This window comes from Lycorma delicatula, chromosome 3 (assembly GCF_047948215.1).
Source record: "Lycorma delicatula isolate Av1 chromosome 3, ASM4794821v1, whole genome shotgun sequence".
Classification (NCBI taxonomy): Eukaryota; Metazoa; Arthropoda; class Insecta; order Hemiptera; family Fulgoridae; genus Lycorma; species Lycorma delicatula.
Window position 1 is genome coordinate 36,495,972 of NC_134457.1, and position 25,770 is coordinate 36,521,741.

Consider the following 25,770-nt stretch of genomic DNA (forward strand, 5'->3'; position numbering starts at 1 on the left):
AACTAATGAAAACATACATTATATTACTGCCAACTTATAGCATAATATCCTATTGGTCTCGCTCCATCACTTTAATAAATATTATCTATCACCATTTCAAACTTTTAATAAAATAGTTACTTAAGAAATTCCAATAATAACTGGTTTTAACTTTAAACCAATGTATTTTGATTAAATATATAGAATAATTATATCTTTTCTTTTTTTTTGAGGAAATGAACTAGTCATTACTCCAAAAAAATTCTTAAGCTATAGAGCACATCAGAGTTTCAAGCATTGTTTTATTTACAGCAGCCTTGATATGAAAGCTGCCAATGTAAATTAGTTCATTACATTAACTAAAATAGTCAGTATATTCAATAATCCTTGGTGCATGCATTTTTTTTTTTTTTTATTAATTATTTCAACAATAATTAATTTTTTTTTTTGCGTACACCTTTTTTCACTATATGCAATAATCATTAGCGCATGTGTTTTTCCATTATTAATTATTTAAACAATAATTAAGTTTTCTGCATACACTTTTTTGTAGTATATGCAATAATCTCTAATGCATGCATTTTTCTATTATCAATTATTTAATAAATAGATTATAGAGATATTTTTTTCAATATATTACACTTCATAATCATCACCTAAGGCTGTAGTAAATTTCAAATGAGTGCATCATCTTTTTTTTTGAAATTGTAAGTAATCATTATTTTTTTTAAATATCAACCATAGTATACAAAGAGCATACAGAATTATATAACTGTTAAATAAATAATATTTGTAAATACAACGAAATAATATATATTAATTAACGTCAATATATTATATTAATAAATTATATTAATATTCATTTTTTCTACAATAAAAAATTTAATAATTAGAGTTACAAATATAAATAACAAACAATATTAAAGATATTTTAAAAATATTCAAATATTACGGGAATCTCTTCCGTAATCAATTTAGTCTGATAACCTACAACTATCATATGTTTCGCGATTTTTAATTTAGGCGTTTTGTCTACGTAATGTACACAAGGTAGGTAAACTACTTTATATAAAAAATTATGTTCTTAAAGGTATTAAATTGTTATTATTTTGAATTAATTAATTAGACCTAATTATATAAAAAATTATTTAAACTACAAATATCATATTCAGTTTTAATGTAGCGAGGTTATGCTACTTTTTTCTTCAGTTGAGTGCAGCTACTCATGACAATGTTAAAAAATCTGCTGAAAAATTAACTTTGTCTTGTCGTTGATACACACGATCAAAATGTTATTGAATCAGTGATTTATAGTGAGTATAATCCACTTTCTTGAAATGAATATAGTATGTGGTTTCAAATATAACGGAATTTTTGGAAACGTCTCTGATAGAAACTGTTACGAAATGAACGATTTTTTCCATTTAGGTCCATGATATTTTTTTAATCGATTATCGTAAATTTTTATATTAAAAAAATATTGCTACATGGTGTCCTTATAACCGATTTCTTTTCATAATTTTCTTTTGTAAAAAAATAGTTAGCGTTTGAATATAAAACCATCTGATAACGAAGCTTTTGTTTTATCAAAAACATACTTAATTTTCTTGTACAATAAAAAATGTATTATTTTAAATGATTATAAAAAAAAATAATAATAAAAGATCATCGTCATGAACCAGTTTGATTTTCAGAAATTATATTACCAGTTTAATAAATAATTTTCTTTCTGACCCTTATTATGTATGTTACCTCCCTTAGCAAAAATTTAAATTATTACTATTTTTTTAAATTTATTTGTAGTTATTAATTAATTTTGATCTGTAATACAAGATGTTTGTGTAGGTTAGGTGAATATTGCAACCTAATCTACATTTTTTTTTTTTTTTAACTCCGGGACTATCGTTAGATATTGCTTCAGAGGATCAGATGGGTGGAAGATAATCTAGCGTATGAAAATGCCATGCCTGATCCCGGTAAGGCATTTATTTGTCGGTCACCGTGGCGCGAGTGGTAGCGTCTCGGCCTTTCAACCGGATGTCCTGGGTTCGAATCCCGGTCAGGCATGGCATTTTCACACACTACTTATCATCCATCTCATCTTCTGATGCAATACCTAACGGTGGTCCCGAAGGTTAAAGAAAATCCTATTTACAGATTTCATTAATATGTAACCTCTAATGTCATTTTTATTAATAAAGTATCGAAGATGATAGAAAGTGTGTATGTGTGTGTGTGTGTGTGTGTGTGTGTGTGTGTGTGTGTGTGTGTGTGTGTGTGTGTGTGTGCATAAATATAGGTTACCCTAGTTGAATTTTCAGTTTATATTTTTACTCTATCTACTTTTGTATTAAATATACATTATTTTTTTGTTTAGCTTATTTTTTTGTTTATTGCTTTTCAAAGTTTTCAATACAAGCCAGTTTTGGTTAATTAATTCATGTAGGATGTTTGAAGACTTTTTAACTTTATCTTTCTAATTTATAATACAATATTTTTTTTATTAAAATGGAAATGTAACATAATCTCAGTTTTACTTCCTTGTACGAAGTAAAGGAAGTACTGTGATCGTAAAAAATATCCGTTTTGACCATCCCTGAATCCATTTTGAATAGTTTCGGCGTGACGTCTGTACGTATTTATCTTGCATAACCTAAAAACGATTAGCCGTAGGATATTGAAATGTTGGATTTAGGACTGTTGACATGTAGTTGTGCACCTCCCTTTTTAATTGCAATCGACTGGACCAAAAGTGTCCAAAAAAGACCAAAATCCAAAAAATCTGGATTTTGGATTTTTTCTTAACTATTGTAATAAGCTCTCATTGAAAGCTTTTCAACGATATCTCATAAATGGTACTTATTTTCGTTGGTTTCAGAGTTATAGCCAAATAAAATGGTAATTAATCTCCTTTTTTTATTTTTTTTTTTAATAATTTAAATATATTGATTTATTAACCTCTTATTGAAAAAAAAATTACAGTAAATAATAATTCAATAATAATAATATAAAAATATCAAAAGTTATTAATGAAATAAAATGTTATGTACTTTTAATTTAAAAAAAAATATGTATATGTACTTTAATAGGCATACAAGGAAGTCACATGGTGCCCACATCAGATTTTTTATGTAGGTTTATTACATAGAAATAATTTATGTAATTGTTATAGATTGATTAATACTTGTCTGATTGTCATTCTGTAACTTAAGAATCACGACGCGATTTGAATGAAATTTTCATCATGAAGGCTTAAATTTAACAGTAAGAATAATAGGTTATGTAGCAACTAAAATATTTGATTGGAGGTGAGTCCTCTTTTCTAGCAAAAGGGGTTTTCTACTGTCCCACACTTTTACGTTCTGCAACAAGTTTTAAAATTTCTGACGGTAACTAAAGAATCAGGTCATCTGTTTTGAATACAAATTACTTTCTCGTAACTCATAGTTAAATAAAATGAATCCGATGAAATAGCGGATCACATAATCTTTTCCGTAAATAAACTTGTGCTGAAACCCTTAAATATGAGAAACAAACCACTCTCTCACAATATTTAACCGAAGTTTATGTTTTTGAAAATAAGTTTGTCGTACTTATTTGGACCAGAAAAGCATTTAAAGTCCTTATATTTTACAGACAAAATATTTTGATGTTTTTACTAAACCTACATTTTATGTTTCTTCTACATATCAACGATTTTTTAATCCTTTACAAAGTATTGACATTTTCACGGAGAACTGAATCCTTAGGTTGCTTCATAGGGGAGTGCTACCATATTTGTTTTCAAGAGAACTCTTTTACTTGAATTTCGTTCAGGTATGACATTTTTTTATACGCGATAAACCTCTTCTTTATCATTATTCCGGTCTCAAAGGCGGATAGTTAGCGTCTCTACCTTTCATCCAGTAATTTTTCATACACTACAATATTGTATTTTATCACAAAAAAAGAAATTTAGCTATAACTGGACGTCAATCTGTAGTTTCCAATGCAAATAAATAAATTATCTTGCGTAATAGATAGTGGCTATCTAGTTACTGTTTAAAACGAAAATTTCATTTTCTTCTTTAGCGTTACTTTTGTTATTATTTATTTTATTGTAAAAGTAAATAGAAAGGGAAATCATTGTATTAATATAAAGCTATAAATTAAAAATTATTTCTTTAAAGTGCAATAAGAAAGGAAGTGATAAATACATACGGTTGGTACATTGTTCATCGTCTAGATTCAAAGTTCTCCTCCTCTAGTCGATTACAGGATCCACGGCTGAAGGAACGGAATACTTATATATATTATACACATATTACAGAAGTAAATAAATAATATAAAATTTAGTAAGGCAACCTAAATTAGGCCTACTTTGACTGTGCAACTTCCACCTTGATGTTATCATCAGTACTTCTACCTGATCTTTACCAAGCGCAAACATTCCAAATGTACGTACGTAACTCAATCTACTTTCCCTTCTCTGGCTTTTTTATATCTTACACTTGTACGTATCTGGTTCGTAGCTTAAACTTCAGATGTTTCATATTATATTTGCTAATCGAGATTTACTAGTTTTCAATAAAATCTATTGCAAAATATTTTTTATTCGTGTGGTTTTTATTTTATAATTGTTTGAATTCATTTTGAGGTTTTATCGAGTTTTCTTTCTTAGATAATTCTTTCCTACATAATTTAATCGTTCATTCTCCGGCATTAAAACTAATCTTCAATTATAACCGACGTGTCAGAAGTAATACATTTTTTAGTTAGGATCGATGTTAAATTTTTGGGGGAAACATTCTACAAATCATTTTTTTATTACCAAGCATTTTTGATTGTTTTTTAAAACTTGGAGTCCAGTTAACAGCCACTCTTCTGATAAATTATATAGTTTTAACTTTTTTTGTTCAAAGCCTTTGTAGTAAAAATTTATAAGTTTATGGGATATTGTGCACGAGACCTTTACACTAAAATCTAACTAAACTATTGATTTGTTTGGTTTCTCAATTTTCAGATAGTTAATAAGTCAATCAAAATATTGTTCCATAGTAAAAGATTTATTTTCCAAATTTTTATCAGTTTCAAATATAAATAGTACATATTAGCAATATTCGGGATTTTTTAGGCTAATTTTTTTATGATCTCTAGATGTAATCAACTAGGAAGCCGATTTCTTCTGGTGCTGAAAGTTCGATCAGCATTAAAATTTACACGTTATTTCATTAGTAAATACCAACCAAAGTGTATTTTTTCAATCCATTTATAAATCAATAGATCTCATTTTATTATGTGCCTATAGTCCAGGCGTATCTGTTTTAAAATGAGTATAACTGGAATTTTTCTGTATGATCGCAAGTTGTTGCTTTAATTCCTCCGGAATATCATCAGAAATGATTATTTCGTTATGCGCCAGTTGAAAAAGGTGTGCTTAATTTTTTTTTAAACAAAATTTAAAAAAATTTTAAACAAAGAAAAAAAAACATTTTTTTCTTTTTCATATCAGAGAAAACTAATTTTTTTTTTTTTTTAAATATAAAACTTTTTACTTAATATTTGAATTACACAATCACTGTTCATTTTTTTTCCACAACTTCTTTATTTGAATAAGTGAGGTAACATTTAATTCATAATAGAGCTTCACATTTTTCCAACATAATTTGATTGAAGTGATAGTTAACACAGCGAGATATTTACGAATAAATATATGTAATGGTAACAATTTTGAAAACATAAAATCAGGAGTTTTATTATTTATAAAAATTTTGAATAAAATATGCGTACCGAATTTTTGTTAAATATTATATTTTAAAAATAATAATGTAATATTTTTTGTTAAAAAAATAAATAAATCAAAACAAAGCGTGTTCTGATTATTTTTATAGAATTTCTTTTTTGCTTATTGTTATGCTCCGATTCACTTGCATAAGTTATATATATTTTCCTTATATGTTAAAAAACAATTACCAAACTGCAAAGATTTGTTTACTGTATCTTTAAAATAAAAAAAAAATCTTGAAGATTAACATAACAGCTAACAGATAATTTTACATAAAAGTTACAAGTTAGGTTTTAAATAACACAACGTAACACTGAAAAGTAAAAGTAAAAAAAAAAATTACGTTAGAGTGTAGTCTATACCATCTAAATTCTCCATCTGGTTGTATTTTCTTTTTATTAATATTGGTAGAAAATGTTTTTTTACTGTTTTTTGGGCCTTGGATTTTTTTTATGCAGTATGTACATGTACAATATATAGTTTAGCAAATTATATCCTAACAGCAGAATACAATTATTGTTAACATTAATTTTTACTTTCCCGTCTAGATAGCGCTATAGCAGATCTATAGATCTAAAAGGGAGAGTATTATAATCGGTCGATTTCTGGTAAATTGGATTTTTTGGGCAATATTTACCGGATCTGAGGTTTTAACACCTAAGGAACCAAAAAAAAAACCGGATGGAAATTTTCCGGGTGTTAATGTTCGTGTATGTGCGCGCGCGCGTTTGTTCGGTGTTGGCCTCTAAATAACCTTGTGTCTCCAGAACTACTGGATCGATTTTGACCAAACTTGATCAGGTTACTTCTGTATATTGGGTATTGATGCTATTAAATTTTCAACTTAAAAGGTCAAGGGGGTGAGGCTGTAGAGCAAGGTCACTTTCAGTATCTTGAGATTTCGCCTTTTTAAGGTCATATTTTTCTTAGACACATTTGTTAACGATTAAAAAATAACAATATTTGTAAAAAAAAAACGTTTTTACAAAATTGCACCCCATCCCAAAAAAAAAAAACAAACACGGTCTAAACTTTGAATTTTTATATTCTAATGTCGACATATTACAAAGTAGAATTATAAACTAGTGTTCCGGTCTAAAGTAATAAAAAATATTATTACATTTGCTATTTAATAATTAAATTATCCATTTAAAAATTAAAGGGACAAAACATTTTATTTAATAGAACGTAATAGTATTAAAAATGCCTATCTTATAAAAACAAAATTTATTAAAAAAAAAAATGCGAATAATATAGGTGTAATGACACGCTTTTAATAAATTATAATATGAAAAACAAGTTTAAATTTAATACTTTATAATACAATACGAATAGGAAAGGGCAGCTTACACTTTAATACGAATGCATCACTTTATGTTTAAACGACTTGAAAATAATAACGTGATATTTAATAATTAAAGGTCCGATGTTTCATATAAAAGAGGTCATGGTTTTAAATGGACTTTTATTCCAAATCGGTTAAAGATCTTTAATAATTAAAAATAAATTATTGGTTTTATATTTATGTAAAATATCTATTTTTCAAATCGAATGAATTATCCAATTTTAAGGGGTTGTAAATGGGTAAAAATCCCCAAATTACAAAATAGTTTATTTCATTTATTTTGGACAATGTAATATTTTAGGTAGATTTCATAAGAAAGCTACCTATTGTAATGGGTATCATGATTCGACTTCTGGAAAAATATTGACATATTTTCGCGTTTCACAACCCCAGATCCCAAAACCACCGTCAGTTCAAAAGTTTATAAATACATTTATATATATATATTTCACTTCTTGTGGACACATAAAAATTATGATTCTTAAACTCTTTAAAACCGTTTACCCGAAGAGCGAAGAAATTCTTAGCAGAATATTTTGGGTTTCAAATATTTTGTGAAATATTACGACAATTATTTGGTTATAACCCTCATATCCAGATGACGTTTTTACCATTTAAATTATGCTGTATTTATAGTATAACTGCAAAAAAAAATTGAATTTTTCAGTAAAATTATTTGAACCTTCTTGCTGAACATCTCGATTCCCCCCACCCCTCACCGAGGGGAGAAGATCGCGCCTCGTAGCGTGTCCGGTCGCTATACCACCTCCTCCTTTCCTTGCTAGTAGTGGCTTTAACGGAGCTTCTTGCTGGACAACCTCATATAACATTTTTAATAATATTCTTCTTCTTCTTCAGACCGCTGACACCACGTAGTTGATGTAGGTCTCTCCCAAACTAAGCCATTTTTGCTTGTCTTGAGCGCCCGTCTTATCTATTTATTTCCCGCTATCCTTGTAACGTCGTCCGTTCAACGACTCTCTGGTGTTTTCGGTTACGTCTGTTACGGTCTTCATTCGGTTATCTGTTTAATCTATCTGTCATTCTTTACTCGGGCATATTTCCATTTATTTTCTGCTATTGTGACTACAGCGTCATCAAATCCTGTCTGTTCTCTTATCCAATAACTTTTTCTGTCTGTCTACTTTATACTCAAGTTATACCTTTCCATTCGTCTTTCTGGCACATTTCTAATAATATTCACAGCCATGATAATACGTCTACACATATTCACTACTCATGACGTATAACGGTAGAATCATGATTCATAACTTGACAAACAGATAAAATTAACAAGAATTATAAAAAATTCAAAGCTAATTCAGAAAGGTTGAGTTCAAAAACTCTGATATTCAAAATTTTGATCGATTGCTATACTTTTCCTTTAGCTATGCTCCTACGGCAGCAATAGAGTTATAGCCGGGAAAAGTAAAATAAGAAAGCAGTAAAGAATTAATTTTATATTTATTTTGTTCTTTTTCTTTTCACCCGATTTGGGGAATTAATGGATTTTGGTTACGTTTAGTTTTGGTTTGGAACTTCATTTTCTTGTCCTTAATGATTGTTTTGGTGGTTTTGTCCAACAGCATACTTTCTGTGATTTGGAGTGTCATTACATCTTTTTTTGTATGATTGAATAAATCTGGTTTTAGTTTTTTGTTGTGGAAATAATTGAAGATTTGTTTGGTTAGTCTTTTTGCGATCATTCTGAGGATGTCCGTAGACATCGATTATTCTCTTTCTTATTGTGGCTGATAATCTTTCTGTTTTTTTGATTTTGAAGTGTATTATATATATTATTTTTGTTTTGTTTTTATGCGAATAGGCCAACTTAGGACCATGCAAATATCAATTCTTTCTAGCCTCTTTTTTTTTTTTCCAAGCGATTCTCTTTTTTCGGCATGGCTTCGTTTTTCCTCATCTGTCCACTTCCTTTCTGTTTTCCTTTTTCCTGTTAAAAGAGCATTTGCATTGTAAATTACTCTTCGGAAGTTATTTCTATTGTAACAGTCCTCTTTTTTCAAGCCAATCCTTAGGAGGTCCTCTTCCATCTATTTAAGGTAGTTCGACTTACTTTTCATGTTCCACAACTTGTCAAAGATTTGTTTATTTAGTCTGTCTGGCTTCATCTTGAACATTATGGTACACACCACAATTTAGTTTTTAAGCACAATGTGCTTGAAAACCGTATTCGGTTTAACCGAATAAATAATAAAATGTCAATACAGATAATATCTTTTAGTATTATTAGATAATAACTAGATAAAATGTCCGCTTAAAGACACTACAGTTCAATGGTGCTTAATTTAAATTTCTATGTACACAGAAACAAATACACAATTAGTTTTTAGTAATTACCTTCTCTTTCGCTCTTCCAGCGTGGTTTTGGATAGATTTGGCAATCAAAGAACCCTTGCTTTCCTCCATCTTCTGACCACTACTGACAAAACAACTAAACCACTTTCATATTCCTTCCACCGACTAAATTAGGAAGGGGATCGAACAAGGAACGTTCCATACACACGCGGAGTAAAAAAAAAACTACCTTCCACCAGCACGCCAGAGTCGGCACTGCGGGAACGTCAGTCCTCTCTCTCTGTCTCACAACCTCGCGTGCAGAATTCTATGTGTGCATGCGCACAATAACCAAACATCGCGTCGCTGGAACTGTAAAGCGCACAGTTTCATACAAAGATTTTTGTATATTTTTCATAAACTGGGGGTTGGCTACTGACATTAAGCTTAAGAATTATATATTGTTTAAGTGTAAAAAAAATTAAAGAAAAAAAGACTCATTATATTAGAAATTATCGATAATATCAAGTGGAAATAGAGGGTGCTGCAGTTCTACAGTGCCTATATACGAGCTGCTACTGTACAGTTGTATAATGTCTCAGTTTCGCGGCCTTGGAAAGATTCTTCTTATTGTAGATGTCTTTGGTAATAAATATTAGTTTCTCCAGTTTTGATGTTCTATCTTCAATTTTTTTTTGGGTGGGATGATATATTCTTATGGATATATATTATTTTTTTGTTGTTGTTAAGATAAATTCCTGTGCTTTGTATCTACCGATGATAACTGTTTAACAATTAAAAAGCGTTTCTAGTTATAGTTTTATTTCTTTGTAAACAGTTGTTTTGTGTTTCTTTTTAATATTTTTTAAATAGTAAATACTAAAAGAGTAATCAAACGGAAGTTACACGATTTAGATAAAGAAAGAAAAAATCTTAAACGATTTAATAACGAATAAAATGTCAATATCTGTACTTGTTAGAAGAAAGCCTGACCTGGTTATGAATATTTTTATTATAACTAATATAAAATTATTAGTTTATGTATTCATAGTCTGTATTGGAGCTTGCATGATAAATTGTAACATTTTCCTGTTCTATGAATTTAAAAGCTTATAAATAACAAATTTATTAACTTTTAATTATTCATTAAATCTTGTAATCGTTTACTGGAACAATAGTTGTCGTTAATATCATTGTAGTTATTCTAAAAAGAAAGCTAAATTGTACTTATTATGAATGAATGTTATTTTATCGTTCATTGTTACTTATTGTTGCCGCAGGCATTCCTTTGATAGTATGTTTAATTATGGAATAATAAAACGACGACAAAAACTAAATCCATTCCACTCCAGATGATGAGTTTCTGAGCTCAATCTGTAGGTGGAAGGGGTAGAAACTGTAATCGGGCGGTGGTGTGTCGGTGTCGGTGTGCGCTCAGTTAGTGGTTTGTTTGTAGGTCCACAGTGGCGACTCGACGCTATGCCGGATAAGAACGTGCTGCCGGACCCATCTTGACGTCATGCGTCATGAGTCTCATCGTGTTATTGCTGCTGCCTCTGGCTGTTATCAGTGTACCTGCAATCTCATCATTGGTCTGTTATAATATAACAATATTATTTTTATTTGTTTACACTTATTATTGCACGCGTGCGCAATTTTGATATTCTCTGTGTTTATTGAGTCTTGTATTTTTTTTTTAACTGTTCATCGATAGATTCGAGTTTAAGTTTAAAATATCGTAAACAGTATGATTTATTTTAAAGAATTATCACAATTTAGTAATCGATACCGTGTTCTTGATTTCCAAGAAAACATTCCTATGGAGTCTATTTATAACAGTTTGCATTAAAAATATGTTATCTATCACTTTAAAACGCGTAAATCTTTGTTCTGTCACATTTTGTGGCATTGTTAAATGTGTTTTTTTTTTGTGAATTGATACAAATATCAATTATGTTATCTTTCCAGCTTTTTTCATGTAATGTTTTTTTTTTATCACTTGTTATTAATTAGATTTCATAAGACCTACCTATTGTAATGGGTACTGTGATTCGACTTCCGAAAAATTTCGACATATCTTCGTGTTTCACATCCACCAGGTCCAAAACCACCGTTAGTTCAAAAGTTTATATATATATATATATATATATATATATATATATATATATATATATCTCACTTTCTTGTGGACACGATAACTGCCGTAATTTTACACCAATCACTTTCAAATTGATACATAATATATAACGACCCAAAATTTCGGTCGAGTTCGTTAATGGGCAAAATCGGACCATGAGAGTGGAAATGGGGTACTGTTTCGAAAAACAAAATAACGCTATAACTTTCTTATTAAGTAAAGTATCGAATTCGTTTAAAGTTTCCACTATTCTTTCGATAAGGACCTAAAACTTATCTAAGTAAAGTTTTTTGATATCATCAACCAGTGCGCCAGGGGTTGGAAAAAATTGGGTTTTGAAGACAAAAAAATCATATATTCCTTAATAGGCACAAAATCTAAACATTACCTAAAACTTTTGTCTAAAACAATTTTTGATATGACCAACCCTTATGGCAAGGGATGACCAAAATGTTGGTGGACTTGTAAGAAGATTGGGCTTGTATGCTAAACATGTGAAACTTTTTCTCTCATGCAACCATTATCGTATTGAGTAAATTTGAAGTTTTTCTTAACTTTAAGGTGGAAATATTTTTTATCCCCTACTTAGCATCGGTGAAATCTACCACCATCTTCTGGCGTGCCGAAAGGGACTTTTTTTTTAAGTAGCAGACCTTCAGATACGCTAGTAGACACGATAGTAATTGGTTGATAAAGGTAGATTAATTATTAAAAAAAAGTCGTTTAAAATCGAAAATACGTAATCATTTATTTATAAAAAAATCATTATGTATTCTCTTGTTGTGTCAGACAATACAAATGTCTTCAGGACTTAGTGTTTCAACTTTCTAAAAAAGACCCAAACTTTGGCTCCTTAAAAATTCCAAAGGATTTTTATACCTCCATTTCTATTTTTAACATTTAACTAATAATCAAAAATATATTTTAATAATCTATTTAAAATAAAATTTAAATGCTTCATTTTGAAAAAAATGTAATAGTCTTTTGATTACTTTTTCATTTTAAATAACAGCTAATGTTTAAATAAATTCAGTATTTCCTTATACTTCGTTTAGCGTGGCATATTCAAATATTTAATAATTATTTTATTTTATACAGATTTTTTTAAATTTCACTACTTTATTATTTTTATATTTTAATTTAAATTATAGCCATTTCTCTTCTTTACTTTAATATTTTGTTTTATATTTCATATTTATACAGCAATAACAGGTTTTACGTCCACTTACAGTTATTGATGGATGATAATGAATTTTGTAGCGTATGAAAAATGTCATGCCTAACCGGGATTGGAAGCTGGTATCTTCGGTTGAAAGGCTAGGACGATACCACTCCGCCACTGAGATCGGCTCCGATCACGTTTATTCGCGGTTTTTTGTCTTTCAAAAGTTCCATTTTGTTATCATTAGAATAGAAAAATTAAAATTTTTAATTCTATTTAGATTGTATTTATGTTCATTATACGTACAGTCCATTTGTTGTAATTTTTTATGATTTTAATGAACTATTTATTTATGTTGATGTTAACCATCAACATATGTTGTGTTGTGTTATTGTCACAAAAACATTCTCTTATTGTTGTTTCAATATGTTTATACACAAACAGGTAGAGTAATTCTTCCATACTGTTTTATGTAATACTGTATATTATTTACAAACATTAAAGATCAGAAAAACATAATTAAAAAATGTATATGTTGATAACTGTTTTTATATCTTCAGATTTAGTTAATAGTTATATAAAAATTTAAACACAAAAATGTGATTGCTATTTTTAAAACATGACTGCACGCGCTCTACACATATTAATATTCCATGATTTGTATAAGTACTAAGAAACTGAATTACAAAATCAACAACTATACAGAACAATACGTAACGAGTATATACTTTACAAAAGTATTCAGTTCAAATTTATTTAATGTGTCATCGGAACTGTCGTAAATTATTTTTAATAATTTTACTCAAGTATATACCGTGAAAGAAAACGGAATATTTAGTACTGATCCTTTATTATGATCTGTAATGTTTGATAATTTGTCGAATGTTTTTATGTAGATTTGATATTCTATTTCTTTCTTTTTTCTTTAAAAGAATTTTGCCGTTTATCTTTTATTATTTAATAGATTTTGATACTATACTTTCTTAAGGTAATAATTTCGTGAATGCCTCGTCTATTTATAACATCACTGAAATATAAGTTGAGTTAAAACGAGTTCCTAATTACGAAATATTGTAGTGAAAGGAAAATTATTATAACTGGAAAGTAAAGGAAATGAATGTAATCAAGTTATTGTTATTTTAATTATTACATTTAAATGTTATAAAATTGTTTATAAAACTTTGTTTTTCGTTTTTTTTTTAAGTTAAAATAAATTTTATTTTTTTATCTAATATAACAAACGAAAAATGTTTATCTCTTTTTAACTTGGGATGTTTAATGTTTATTTAAATGTGTATAATTTTAGTTCTTCTTTTTTAATTCTTTTATTATCAATGATATAAAATGATTATTAGTAAGTAACTAGTTGAGAATTTCTTGCGAAATTGACTGTGAAAATACTTGTCAGAAAATATAATTATGAAAATTCATTATTTTATTAATTTGTTTTAAATAATAAAATTAAATTAATATTTTATTAAATAAACTACAAAATGCATGAAAAAGCAGATTATCTCTTAAGGAATTTTTGTTTGTTTTTAATCATTTGACTGGTTTGATGCAGGTCTCCACGATTCCCTTTCTTGTGCCAGTCGTTTTATTTCAGTACCCCTACCACCGATATCCCTATCAATTTGATTTACATATAACAACCTTTGCCTGCTTGGACAATTTTTCCCATCTACCTGTCCTTCCAATATCAAAGCGACTATTCTAGGACGCCTTAAGATGTGATCTATAAGTCTGTTTCTTCTTTTAGCTATATTTTCCAAATGCTTCTTTCTTCATCAACTTGCCGCAACATCTCTTCATTTTTCACTTTTATTCATCTCTTTTTTTTTGTCACCCACCCATCTGATTTATAACATTTTCCTATAGTACCACATTTCAGAAGTTTCTAATTTTTTCTTCTCAGGTACAACGGTCGTCCAAGTTTCACTTCCATTTAAAGCTACGCCCTAAACATATTCTTTCAAAAATGTTTTCCCGATGTTTAAATTCATTTTTGATATAAGCAAATTATATTTCTGTCTGAAAGCTCGTTTCGCCTGTGCTATTCGGCATTTTATATCGCTCTTGCTTCTTCTATCTTTAGTAATTCTCCATCCCAAAAAACAAAATTCTTTTACCCCCGTAGTCTTTTCTCGTCCTAATTTTATACTCAGTGGTCCATTTACTTTATTTCTGCTATATTTCATTACTTTTGTTTTCTTGTTAATTTTCATGTAGTAGTTCTTGCGTAGGACGCTTCATCCATGCCATTCTTTCATCTAGATCTTTTTTACTGTTGGCTAGAATACTATATCATCAGCAAATCGTAGCATCTTTATCTTTTCATCTTGTACTGTTTCTTCGGATCTAAATTGTTCATTTACATCATTAACTGCTAGTTCTATGTAAAGATTAAGAAGTAACGGGGATAGGCAACCTCCTTATCTGGCTTCCTTTTTTATACTGCTTCTTTCTTACGCTCGTCGATTATTATTGTTGCTGTTTGGTTCCTATAAATGTCAGCGATTGTTCTTCTATCTCTATTTGTATAATATATTTTTATACATATTTAAAACTAACTTTTCTTGTATACTTTTTTTGTTTTCCTTATGAATATAATTTATTTTTTTTTTAATCTTAGTTTTCCGTTTTTCAAAGAAATACGTTTAAACTACATAAATTTATTAAAAAAAAAAAACTAGGTGAAGCACTATTTTGAAATTTTACAAAGAATTTCCCACGAAATTCTTGTGAAATATAATGTCTTGTGAAATAAGTAATTATGAAAATTCATTAGTCTCCTTTTTAATTTAATTTGTTTGTTTAGTGGTGATCCCTTTAGAAATACTTTCGGCGAAGTGGTAGCATCTGTGCCTTTCATCCGGTAAGGTTCTGGGTTCCAATCCTAGTTAGGTTTAGTTACCTAGTTGAAAGGCCGAAACTCTTTTATAGGTTTTTTCGTCTCCTTGCCGGGGTGGATCAACGAGAAGCATAAGAACAGCCCGGGGGAGTGTCCATTACTCTAACGAACTTACCCGCCTACCGGCTGTAAGTCCGGCATGACAGGTAGGCCCGCCGGTAGGATCTTAATTTCCTTGCCATGCCTCTAACCCCAGTGCAAAGCCACCAGGTCTGACAAAGCAGGGCTAAGCGACCGCACTCTGGAAGCCGGGACACGGTCTTGCACTGCCAGTCTCAAACCTCCCTTACAGGTTGGACAGATAAAACTTTCCTCAAGAAAGTTTTAACAGAATTAACTTTAAACCGATCAAAAAAATATCCATGTCTGAAGAATGACAAAAAATTTAATAAATCCAGCAAAACAAACTTATTTTAAAACGATAGAGAAGAATTATTGGATCATAGAAAAAACTTCCACATTGCCTTTCGTATTCTAAGTAAAAACAATTTTTTTTTAAATTACAAATTTAATGTTACCTAAGGCTAAGGTTAGATAAATGCCAACTGTTTTCTGAATCACTAAAGACAAAACTAAATCCGTCGAAAAAGCGGACGTTGATTTAAGAGAATAATTGCAATCTAGTTTCCTCAAGGAAAACTAAAAGAAAGCTTAAAACTACAATGAAGAAGCGTTTGTCTTATTATGAATATTGAAAACCAGACATATTGGCTGTAGCCTAGCATTACCTGGAAACTGATCAGAAAATCAGAATTTAGAAACTGTGGTTTTAAAAAATGTACTTATACAATAGTATTTAATCGGTAAATTTACTGTAGCAGTAGTAAAACAGAAACTTCATTATTGAACTACGATAGGGGTACAAATATACAATAATAACTTGCTGGAATTTTTAAATTGTTTAGAAATCCTTTTGTGAAAGTTTTCAATCATGAAAATATCTCTTTGACCGGGTCGCGTAGTCATTATTTTTGTTGAAATAAATTTTATCAGTTCAACCTTTAAAAAAGGCGAGCACTATGTAATATTGTCTTTTTATTTCTTTGATTTTCATTTTCTTATTTTTTTCTGGTTATGCTTTTTCGTCTTGTCTACTGATGATGACTTTAACAGTGGAATTTGTTTTTACATTCACGTTTTGATTTTAAATGAAAATATTTTTTTCGTCGGTTTTTGAAGTTTAATCTTGTTTTTCAGTTCATTTTAATAATCGTATAGAATAATTCTTAGTTTATATTTATGATATAGTTTTAGAACCTTGGAACTCTCTTAAGTGCAAATAATTTTAAAGAGAACGTTTTCGTTACAGTTTCATCACATTTTATTCTTTTTTCACTTTTTGCGTAACTCTCTTTTACAATACACATATCTTCCTCGGGTATTATATATTTTATTATTAATTTACCGCATAAGTTTGAAACTTGTGTGTGAGAATATAATAAAATGTTATTCTGTAGAAAATTAAAAAAAATCTAACCTTGACGAGGATTCTACCCCCGAAAAATTTTGCGTGAAAGGTTAAGAGGCTACTATTACTCCACTATAGAAATCGATGATCTCCATTTTACTCTTGAATAATGTATATTACACTATAATAATGTATATTTCAATCCTTCGATTTAAATTGACATCACACTAACGTTTGATGATACAAATCTTTTTGTTTAGCATTTTTAACGAAGAGAATTATTAATGTAATGTCTAGTAAAAATTTGTTTAAAGAGTTAAGCGTATTCCAGTAAACTTCATAAGAATCACAATTTTCTTTGGTAGGTGATTGATGTGACATCTAGTAGCGAATGCTATCTATGTATTCAATGAATAATTAAATTTATGTCTGTAAATTTCTAAGCCAACCGTTTATATTTACTAGACACATTAATTTACACTTCTGAATTCTTAGATCCGTTTCGATTCAATTGAAATATTTATCAACGAACCATCACCTCTTAACGAAAGGTGATATTTGGTATTTACTCAGTTTTAATGCATTTTAATGGGAAAATCAAATCTGCCCTCTAATGTTATATTTGCTTTTTAATTTACATGCTCAAGATGCATTTCAACAAATAATAATTTGGAATAAACATTCCTTGAAAGTTAATTTAAATAATATTTTAACTTACTTCCATAAATTTTTTTTTATATTTCAAATTAAGTTCTTTATCTCATCTTGTGACGCTATGTAATGTGTTTTATATGTAACATCTCTGTTTTTATGAGTAATACTATTGACAACGTAAAATATTTTGCTGTTCTGAGAGTAATCGTTATTCGTTTTCTTTTTTAATCAACATAGTTACTTTTCTTCGAGATAATTTAAAGGGCGTTTTATTAAGTAATGTTTTACGGAACGTAACGCAAGAATGGCGGCGGGAGTTTCAATATTTCTACCTACAGATGGCAGAGCCTGGACAATGTCCTACCCTGCTGTATTTTTTCATTATCGGGCGGATTTCATCGGTTATTTAGTGGCGGTCATAAATTTTAAGTTTTATTTATGGACGAATTTGGTAATTTGCGTTCCTATCCGTACGGGGACCATCGTGAAATTTATTTACCGGTTCTGACCGTGAAAGACTAAGCTTTTGAGCCTAGTAATCCCGGCGTGATTCCCATTCAGTCCATCCGCTGAAGTCCTTTCGATACCAGCACCTACGGGCTAGCAAGAGTGCGCCTACCGGAGCCCCACTTACTTGGAGGGAGAAATGCGCCCCGTTCTCCGGAGAGAGTCGCATATGCTGACTAAATGAAATCGTGGTTTCTTCGTGGGACGGTGAGGGTGTTGTCTAGCTTTTTATAGTTTTAACAAAATTTAATTGCGAAAACGGTCACTTTCGCGGCCAGAATTTTCGCGCGGTTTCCGTTTATAGGTTACGCGATATAGAGGCTCCTAAGCCTGGTTTGCCATTTTTTGACTCTCATACCGCCTCTTCGCGGTGGTTGGTTTAATATGGCATGAGGCCGTTTTCTTATACCCTGTGGAGTATGGTAGATATCTCGCGGCAGATGTCTCGGAGATGGCCGTGTTCGGACACGGCCGCTCTCCCGAACAGTCTGCGTGCCTGCGCCACCCCGCAAATAGTGTGTAGCCCCGCATCTGAGCGAAGAGTGACGTTTCTGACGAACCACGGTGCTCCAAATATCGTCCGCAACGCTATATTTTGGACGGCTTCTAATTTCTTTTGAAGCGTGGAGTTCAACAAAGCTCCCCATGCCGGGTAAGCATATGTTATAAGCAGGTAACATACCCGCTTATGTTATAAGCGGGTAAGCATATGAATCGCCAGGACGTATAGCCGAAAAATGAGCAATTTGGTCGCCAGTGGATATGGGCTGGCACTGTTCAGTATTAGGTATAGTGAGGCTCTGACGGCCTTTGCCCTTTGAGTCACATATTTAACATGTTCTCCTAAGGTAAGCCGTATATTCAGGACTACTCCCAGGTAATGTTTTAGTAAATATTTCTGTCAAATTTAAAGGTTTTTACTTATCACCAAACGTATGATAGATATAGTGTTTTTAGAATATTTTTTAAAGATTTTTTTCATTCAGTTATATTTGAACGAAGAAAAACTATTTTCTTAATGAAAGCTTACTATGTTAACTGGATAATTCTTGTAAAGTTATATGATTTTGCTTTTTTATCTGTGCTGGGAATTGATGAGTCGGTGAATGAAGATATTTATATCAAATCATATAATTATGAGAGAGAAACGATGAGATGAACGTAATAAATGACTTCCGCAAAAGTGTCTGAAGAAGTTGGCTCATTTATTTGTTTAAGATTTTCTATTGTTCCAGTTAACACCTTGATCTATAGAAATTGTTAGTTGTTTGTATTCTATGCTAATTAAGAAATTAATGTAGGCATGTAGGTAGCCTATCTATATAGTGCAGAGAATATATAACGTGACATAGATTTAAAAAAAAAAAATGTAAAAATTAGGTCTATGTCTGTGTAGATTATATCACTGTATAATTGTGGATACTCTTTTCCGTTTTCTATCTGTGGTAATATTGTTGTTCTAAATTATATGATGCGTATGAATTAACAATTTTAATATATTTTATATACGATAAGAAACTGTAAAATACAGCTATTGTTATTATTTATTCGTTTTTTTTTTAAATTGTTATACTTATTTTATTTACCCGGATATCATAAAATATTTTAGAGAGAAGCATTGCAGTTGTATCAAAAATGAATAATCTAGATAAATATTTTTTTCTTACTAAAGTGGTCATGAAACCTCGAGATCCGGTAAAACACTGCTTATACAAATGTACGTGTTTGTGGGCGCGCGCGTTTTGAACTTTTTTTTTCGTTTTCCTGTTTAGCCTTCGGAAATTACCGTTCAGGTATTACTTCAGAGGATGAATGAGTTTAATGTGTATGAGTGTAAGTGAGGTGTAGTCTTGTACAGTCTCGGTTCGACCACTCCTGAGATGTGTGGTTAATTGAAACTCAACCACTAAAAAACACCTTATGCCTTTACTAGAACTTGAACGCTGGAACTGTCGACTTCCAAATCAGCTAATTTGGGAAGACGCGTACATCACTATACCAAGCCGGTGGGTTGTGCGCGTTTTGAGCTGTATTTGCTTAATATATCAATAAGGAGTTAACGTAAGGGATTAAAATTTGGTAGAATATCTTCTAAAAATAGAACATTAGTGTTAGTAAATTTTAGAAGAAAACCCGTCGGGGTGGTGGGATGATTAGGAGTAAATGACATATCTCTCATGTTAAAATTTTTTGAAGAAAAATATTTTTTCATACCTATATATCTATTTTCGAAATCATATATAGGAAGTTCTTTTTTAAAAAATTAAACATCCATTTCAATTCAGAATGTACTGATTTCAATGAATGCTTGTACTTACAAATCGTATTCTAATTTATTTATAAATATTTTAATAAAATAAAAATATCACAGATAACTATAGATTGACAAAGCATACCTTGATTTGATGAGCAGTTACAAATCCAGAACCATATTGTTCCGGGAAATAGGAAAAGGTACGAAAAATCCTGGAATCAACACAGGTACACTAAGGGACAGTTCACTTTTTAAAGACACAAGAAAAAAAACAGGTTTTCAGGAAAAAATCAGCTAACAGAAGAAAGTGAACAAGCGAGAAAAAACCACATTATCGAAGGATAAAAGAGTGTGGGTTCGAAGAAAATTTTGCAGATAAGGAAAAATAGTAACAGTTAATTTATCACACCCTCAAAAAATGTACTTGAAAAAAAATATGTATGAGACTTCTTAATTTTCTCAGGTATAACTCTGAAGAAAATTATAATCATTTTTTGCATTTTGTGGTTCGCTATATCTCAATGATATCGATAATTTTCGATGTCTACTGAAAATTATTCAAAAAATAATCGTTTGATGTAATAAAAGTGATTTGAAAAAACATTAGAAAGTAAAGGATTGAAATAATATTCAAATTTCATTGTGATTTAATTTTATTCTTTGCTTTCGAAACTTTTATTCAGTAAGCCTTAATCTTTTTAAAAGCTAATGTTCGACTTGCCCTAAATTTATCCTACATATATATATGGTTTTTTTATGCGAATATTGAAATACTTTAGTAATCAAATAACACTTGTTAACCGTATTTAAATTCCATCTGTATATCATAATTGTACATGAAGTGATCGACTGAATAGTTCTCTGGCTTCTAACCAGTAGATCAGTTCGTCTTGAATTGGATTCCATGTAAACGTCTGCAGTATTCATCGTCAAAATTGTTCGATTTTAATTATCTACTCTATTTTAGGAGATTTTGTTTAACATTGGACAATTTTTCTAAATTAATAATAAAAGGATCAGCTAAGAGCTTAAATGTTGTTGAATTGATGCTACAGCATATTCTTGAACTATGTACTATCAAATATATAAATTGGGTATAAAAAAATCAATAAAAATATAAGATACGAAACAAAAGAAAATTGCCCATCTGTCAATTTTAAACATTTGGTTATTACTTTCCCGACTACATAGTGCTATAGCATTGATATAGCTCTAGAAGGGAAATTACTACAATCAGTTCAATTTGGCCATATACGGTTTTTACCGGATCTTGACGTTTTGACACCTAAGGAACCCAAAAACCCGGATGGAAATTTTTCGGATGTTAAGGTTCATATGTACGCGAGTATGTTCGATATTAGCCTCTAAATTACCTTATCTCTCCAGAACTACTGGACAGATTTTAACAAAACTTGGTCAGATTACTTCTATGAATGGGGCATTAAAGCCGTTCAATTTTCAACTTAAAAGGTCAAGGTGGTGAGGCTGTAGAGCAAGGTCATCCTCAGTAACTAGAGATTTCGCCTAATTAAGGATGCAGTTTTCTTAAGCACGTTTGTTAAAAATAAAAAATAATATAATCTGAAAAAATAACATCCTCACCCCCAAAAAATGCTTCAAACTAGAGGCTGAGTGTACGTCAATAGTACCCCCCTATCACCACAAGGAACACTAGCGTTGCAGTCCACCATCTTAGAATTTCCGTTTTTTTCCAGTGGGAAACTTTCTTTTACCTCGTCCTTTTGGGCCGAAAAATTTTTAATTTCACAGGATAGCCAACTAGATTATTTTTACACTTTAAATATTATTTTTTTATTTAATTTACTTAATATTTCAAAGGTTAGTAGCACTGACGTACAGCTGTTGTAGTCGTCTGATATGTTATGATATCACAGGTGAGCGGTAGAATTAAATAAATGAATAATATTTAAAGCGTGAAAATTTAACTCGGTCTAGCAGGGTCTCAACTCGATCGCCCGGTTGACTCGGTACCTGGTGCGTTAAGTCTCACGGCTATACCAGTCTGCCGACCGTACAAGCCTAATTGTCTATGTAAGTTGTGAAATTACATTAGTTAGTGAGTTAGAAATTACATTAATTAAATTAGTTAGTTAGTATCGACTGTCGCCGTTAGTACCGACACATCCGCGAAAATTAAATACGGTATGCGTACTTGCTTCAGTTAGAATCATTGAATTAAATTAACGAAAAATATTATATTTAAATAAAATGATAAACATTTTAAATATATTTATATATGTGTCAGCAGTGCATCAGAAACAACCCACAGTTGCTGTATTGTCAGCTTTTTTCATTTATCACAATTTCGTTTTCCTGGCTATAATTTTTGTTTTACTTTATTTCAAAAATTTTGATTTTTTTTTTTTTTTAATTATAATTTTAATACTGCATAATTTTTAAGTTACAAATGTCATTTGATCGAAGAGATCAGATTTGATCCAAATTTTTTTATTGAACAGTCTGATATTTGTTTGCAATATAACTTTAAATATTTCATAATTAAGTAATTAATATTTAAAAACCGTATGACATATTTAAAATAATTATCTTTCAAGGACAAAACTGTAAAAGTTACGCAATCCTTATATAAAAGGGAATGTATATCGTTATTCTTTCCCTTTAGATGAAAGGAAAAGTGTAGCGATCGGCCAAAATTTTGGGTAGTAGGATTGTTGCAAGCTGTTAACGTTTCATCACCCCCCTTAGTCCAAAAAAGAAGACAAAAAATTTTATAGATTTCTGCAAAATGTAAGTTCGTAGGTGCGTGTGTTAACCTGTATATTTTAATTAATATCTCCTGATTGGCACCGACATAAATATTTTGAAAGTGACTTAAACTATTTCTATACTTGGGGCATTGATAGCATTAAATTTTGAACAAAATTAAAAAAGATGGAGGGGTAGTTTTCGCCATTTTAATCTTTTTCACTTTTTGTATAGTGATCGTAGAAAATTTAGCTTTAGTACGATGAAATTACTTAAATTATTTAATGTTACAAAATTTAAGTCAATCTTATTTAGGGGTGGGAGGATATTTAAAATTATTTTTAAACAATTTTTCCCACATATTTAGAAAACCCGTTTATTGAAAAAGTTGAAATTTGGCACAAAGTTTTGGTTATGTAGTCGGCTTCGACCTGATTTTCGACCACTTGGAAAAGGAGGCATTTCGGTACCTTTTTTTATAATTCTATTCCTTTTATCCTTATTGAATAATATTACACTAAGTTGGGCCCGACTTTAAAATTTAAAAACCAACCAACTGTATCTAATAATGTATATGACGTAAGGAATTTTTTAAAAAAAGAACAGTAAGGGACCTGAATTTAAATTTCAAAAAAACTTTTTTATAATTTTTGATACTCATCTTTTTTTTTAAGCTGCCTTTAAAATTGTTATATGAGATAGCTGTTTCAAGCAACGGAACAAGCAGAACTCAAATTTGTTTGATAAAAATTGTTATGTTTTTTTCTTATACTTTTAATACTGCATAATTTTAAGTTAAAGATATCATTTGATTAATGAGGTAAGATAGGACCGAAATTTTTTCATTGAACAATTTGATATTTGTTCGCAATTTAACTCTTTCATAATTAAGTCATTAATATTTAAATAAAACTCTTTTTCAAGTCCAAAACTGGAAAAGTTATGCAATCCTTAAAAAACTGTTTTCTTTAATATATCTTTGTCTCAGTGTCTACTGATTATGATAGCTTAACAATCAAAATAACCATGTAGTTCAAATTTTAGGTGAAATTTATGTAAATAATTTTTGAGTGTAATCTTTTTTTTTCAAACAGTAGGTAATTTATTGTGTTTTTTCTTCATTTTTATTTATTAGACTATTTCATAATTTTTTTATATTATTTAATAAGTTGTTTTATTATTTAACATATAAAAGCAAGAATGTTTGGTGAGCAAGGATGATGTATGAATGTTTATTTGTTTTGTAAGAAATTGTTTTGTTAGAGTATAGGTTAGTTTATGTAACTTCTATTTTGAAATTATTATTTAAATGGAAAGAGCGTGAATGTATATATTATAACAATGGGTAAATATTAATAGTCCATTACGGACTCGACTGACTGGTGTGAATAAATCGAATGAAGTTCAATTAATGATGTTTTCCTTGAACGTTCACCTTTATTTTTTGTTGTTGTAATCCAGTCAACTTACTTAATCGTGTAATCTGTAAAAAATATCATTAGACTTGCAGACATAGCATGCCTCCTAAGTTAACATTTATAAATTATGTGAATCGATCTGTCCTGTTCTTATTATATTTTGTTTTGTGTCTTGTTATTACTGTGTTCCTGTGTAATATTCTCTAACTTCACTATCCTTTGTTCTACTTGTTACATTTGGTTTACATCACGTGTCTACGTACATATGTATCTCTGGTTAATACAATAATTATATCTGCGTAGTTTTATTTTGCAATTCTAAATTTTATTGATATCGACTGTATGTTTTATTTCAAGATACATGTTGCGTATTTGTTTTGGTTAGTACGTTCTGGTAATTTTGGCAAATAGGTTGTGTACTTCTAACTGGTTTATTTTAAAATCTTTTTTTTCCTCGGGATTGGTCTATAAATAATTATTTTTGATTATTGTAAAATATGATTTATAATTTATTTCTTAATAACGATAATTTTTTTAACGTTTATTAATCAGTAGGACACCTCAGCTTTTTTAAATCTATATTACATTTCAGAACTTGGTTTCTTCTTCGGATTTTGAATCATTTATTATTCTTCTTAACCGTCGAATAATTAGTATGATTTGTAATATTCTTGAGAATTTTTTAATTAGCACGTTCGTGATCATTTCTTAATTAGCTATATTGTTGATAATTCAAAGTAAAAATCTCTCTTATCAATCGAATTACTATTTCTCAACTCAACCATTTTTTTTTTGTATTGTTTTTATTTTTCTTACAGAATGTTTATGAAATCTTTGTGAAATGTGTTAGACAATTAATCAGCGAAGTTTTGCTAATATAATATGAAAGTAACCTTCTTTGTCTTATTAATTTAACCCAGTCCGGGTTCACAGATGATTTTATCATTAGTTTTAAACCCAGCATATGATGAAATCTATCATAAATAATCAACGTAACTTCTGGTGAAAATCTTTCGTCGCTCGCATTTCAGGGGGTAAATATTGGTTGATAGTTAAAATGATAAATAAAAAGAAGTATACAATTTATTTTATATCTGTCTTTGTATAAATTTGATTTAAAAGTGAGCCTTGATTAATATTAGAAAAATATTGCGACGTGAAGACACAAAGTGATTTGAGTTATTTGATGTGAATATAGTTACGTTTGTT

General features: G+C 29.8%; 1 protein-coding gene across 4 annotated transcripts in view; it reads left to right on the forward strand.

Moving 5' to 3' along the window:
* The first annotated feature begins 256 nt into the window (after nt 1-256).
* LOC142321503 (A disintegrin and metalloproteinase with thrombospondin motifs adt-2-like) overlaps nt 257-25,770 on the forward strand; it is a 181,510-nt gene continuing 155,996 nt past the window's right edge. For 3 of the 4 annotated variants that reach the window (XM_075359636.1, XM_075359635.1, XM_075359639.1), the window contains exon 1: nt 10,818-10,975. In XM_075359636.1, coding sequence (XP_075215751.1) covers nt 10,910-10,975 — 66 coding nt within the window. In that variant the 5' untranslated portion in view covers nt 10,818-10,909. Of the gene's footprint in view, nt 347-10,817; nt 10,976-25,770 lie in introns of those variants that run through there. The other variant, XM_075359638.1, reaches the window with a different exon arrangement.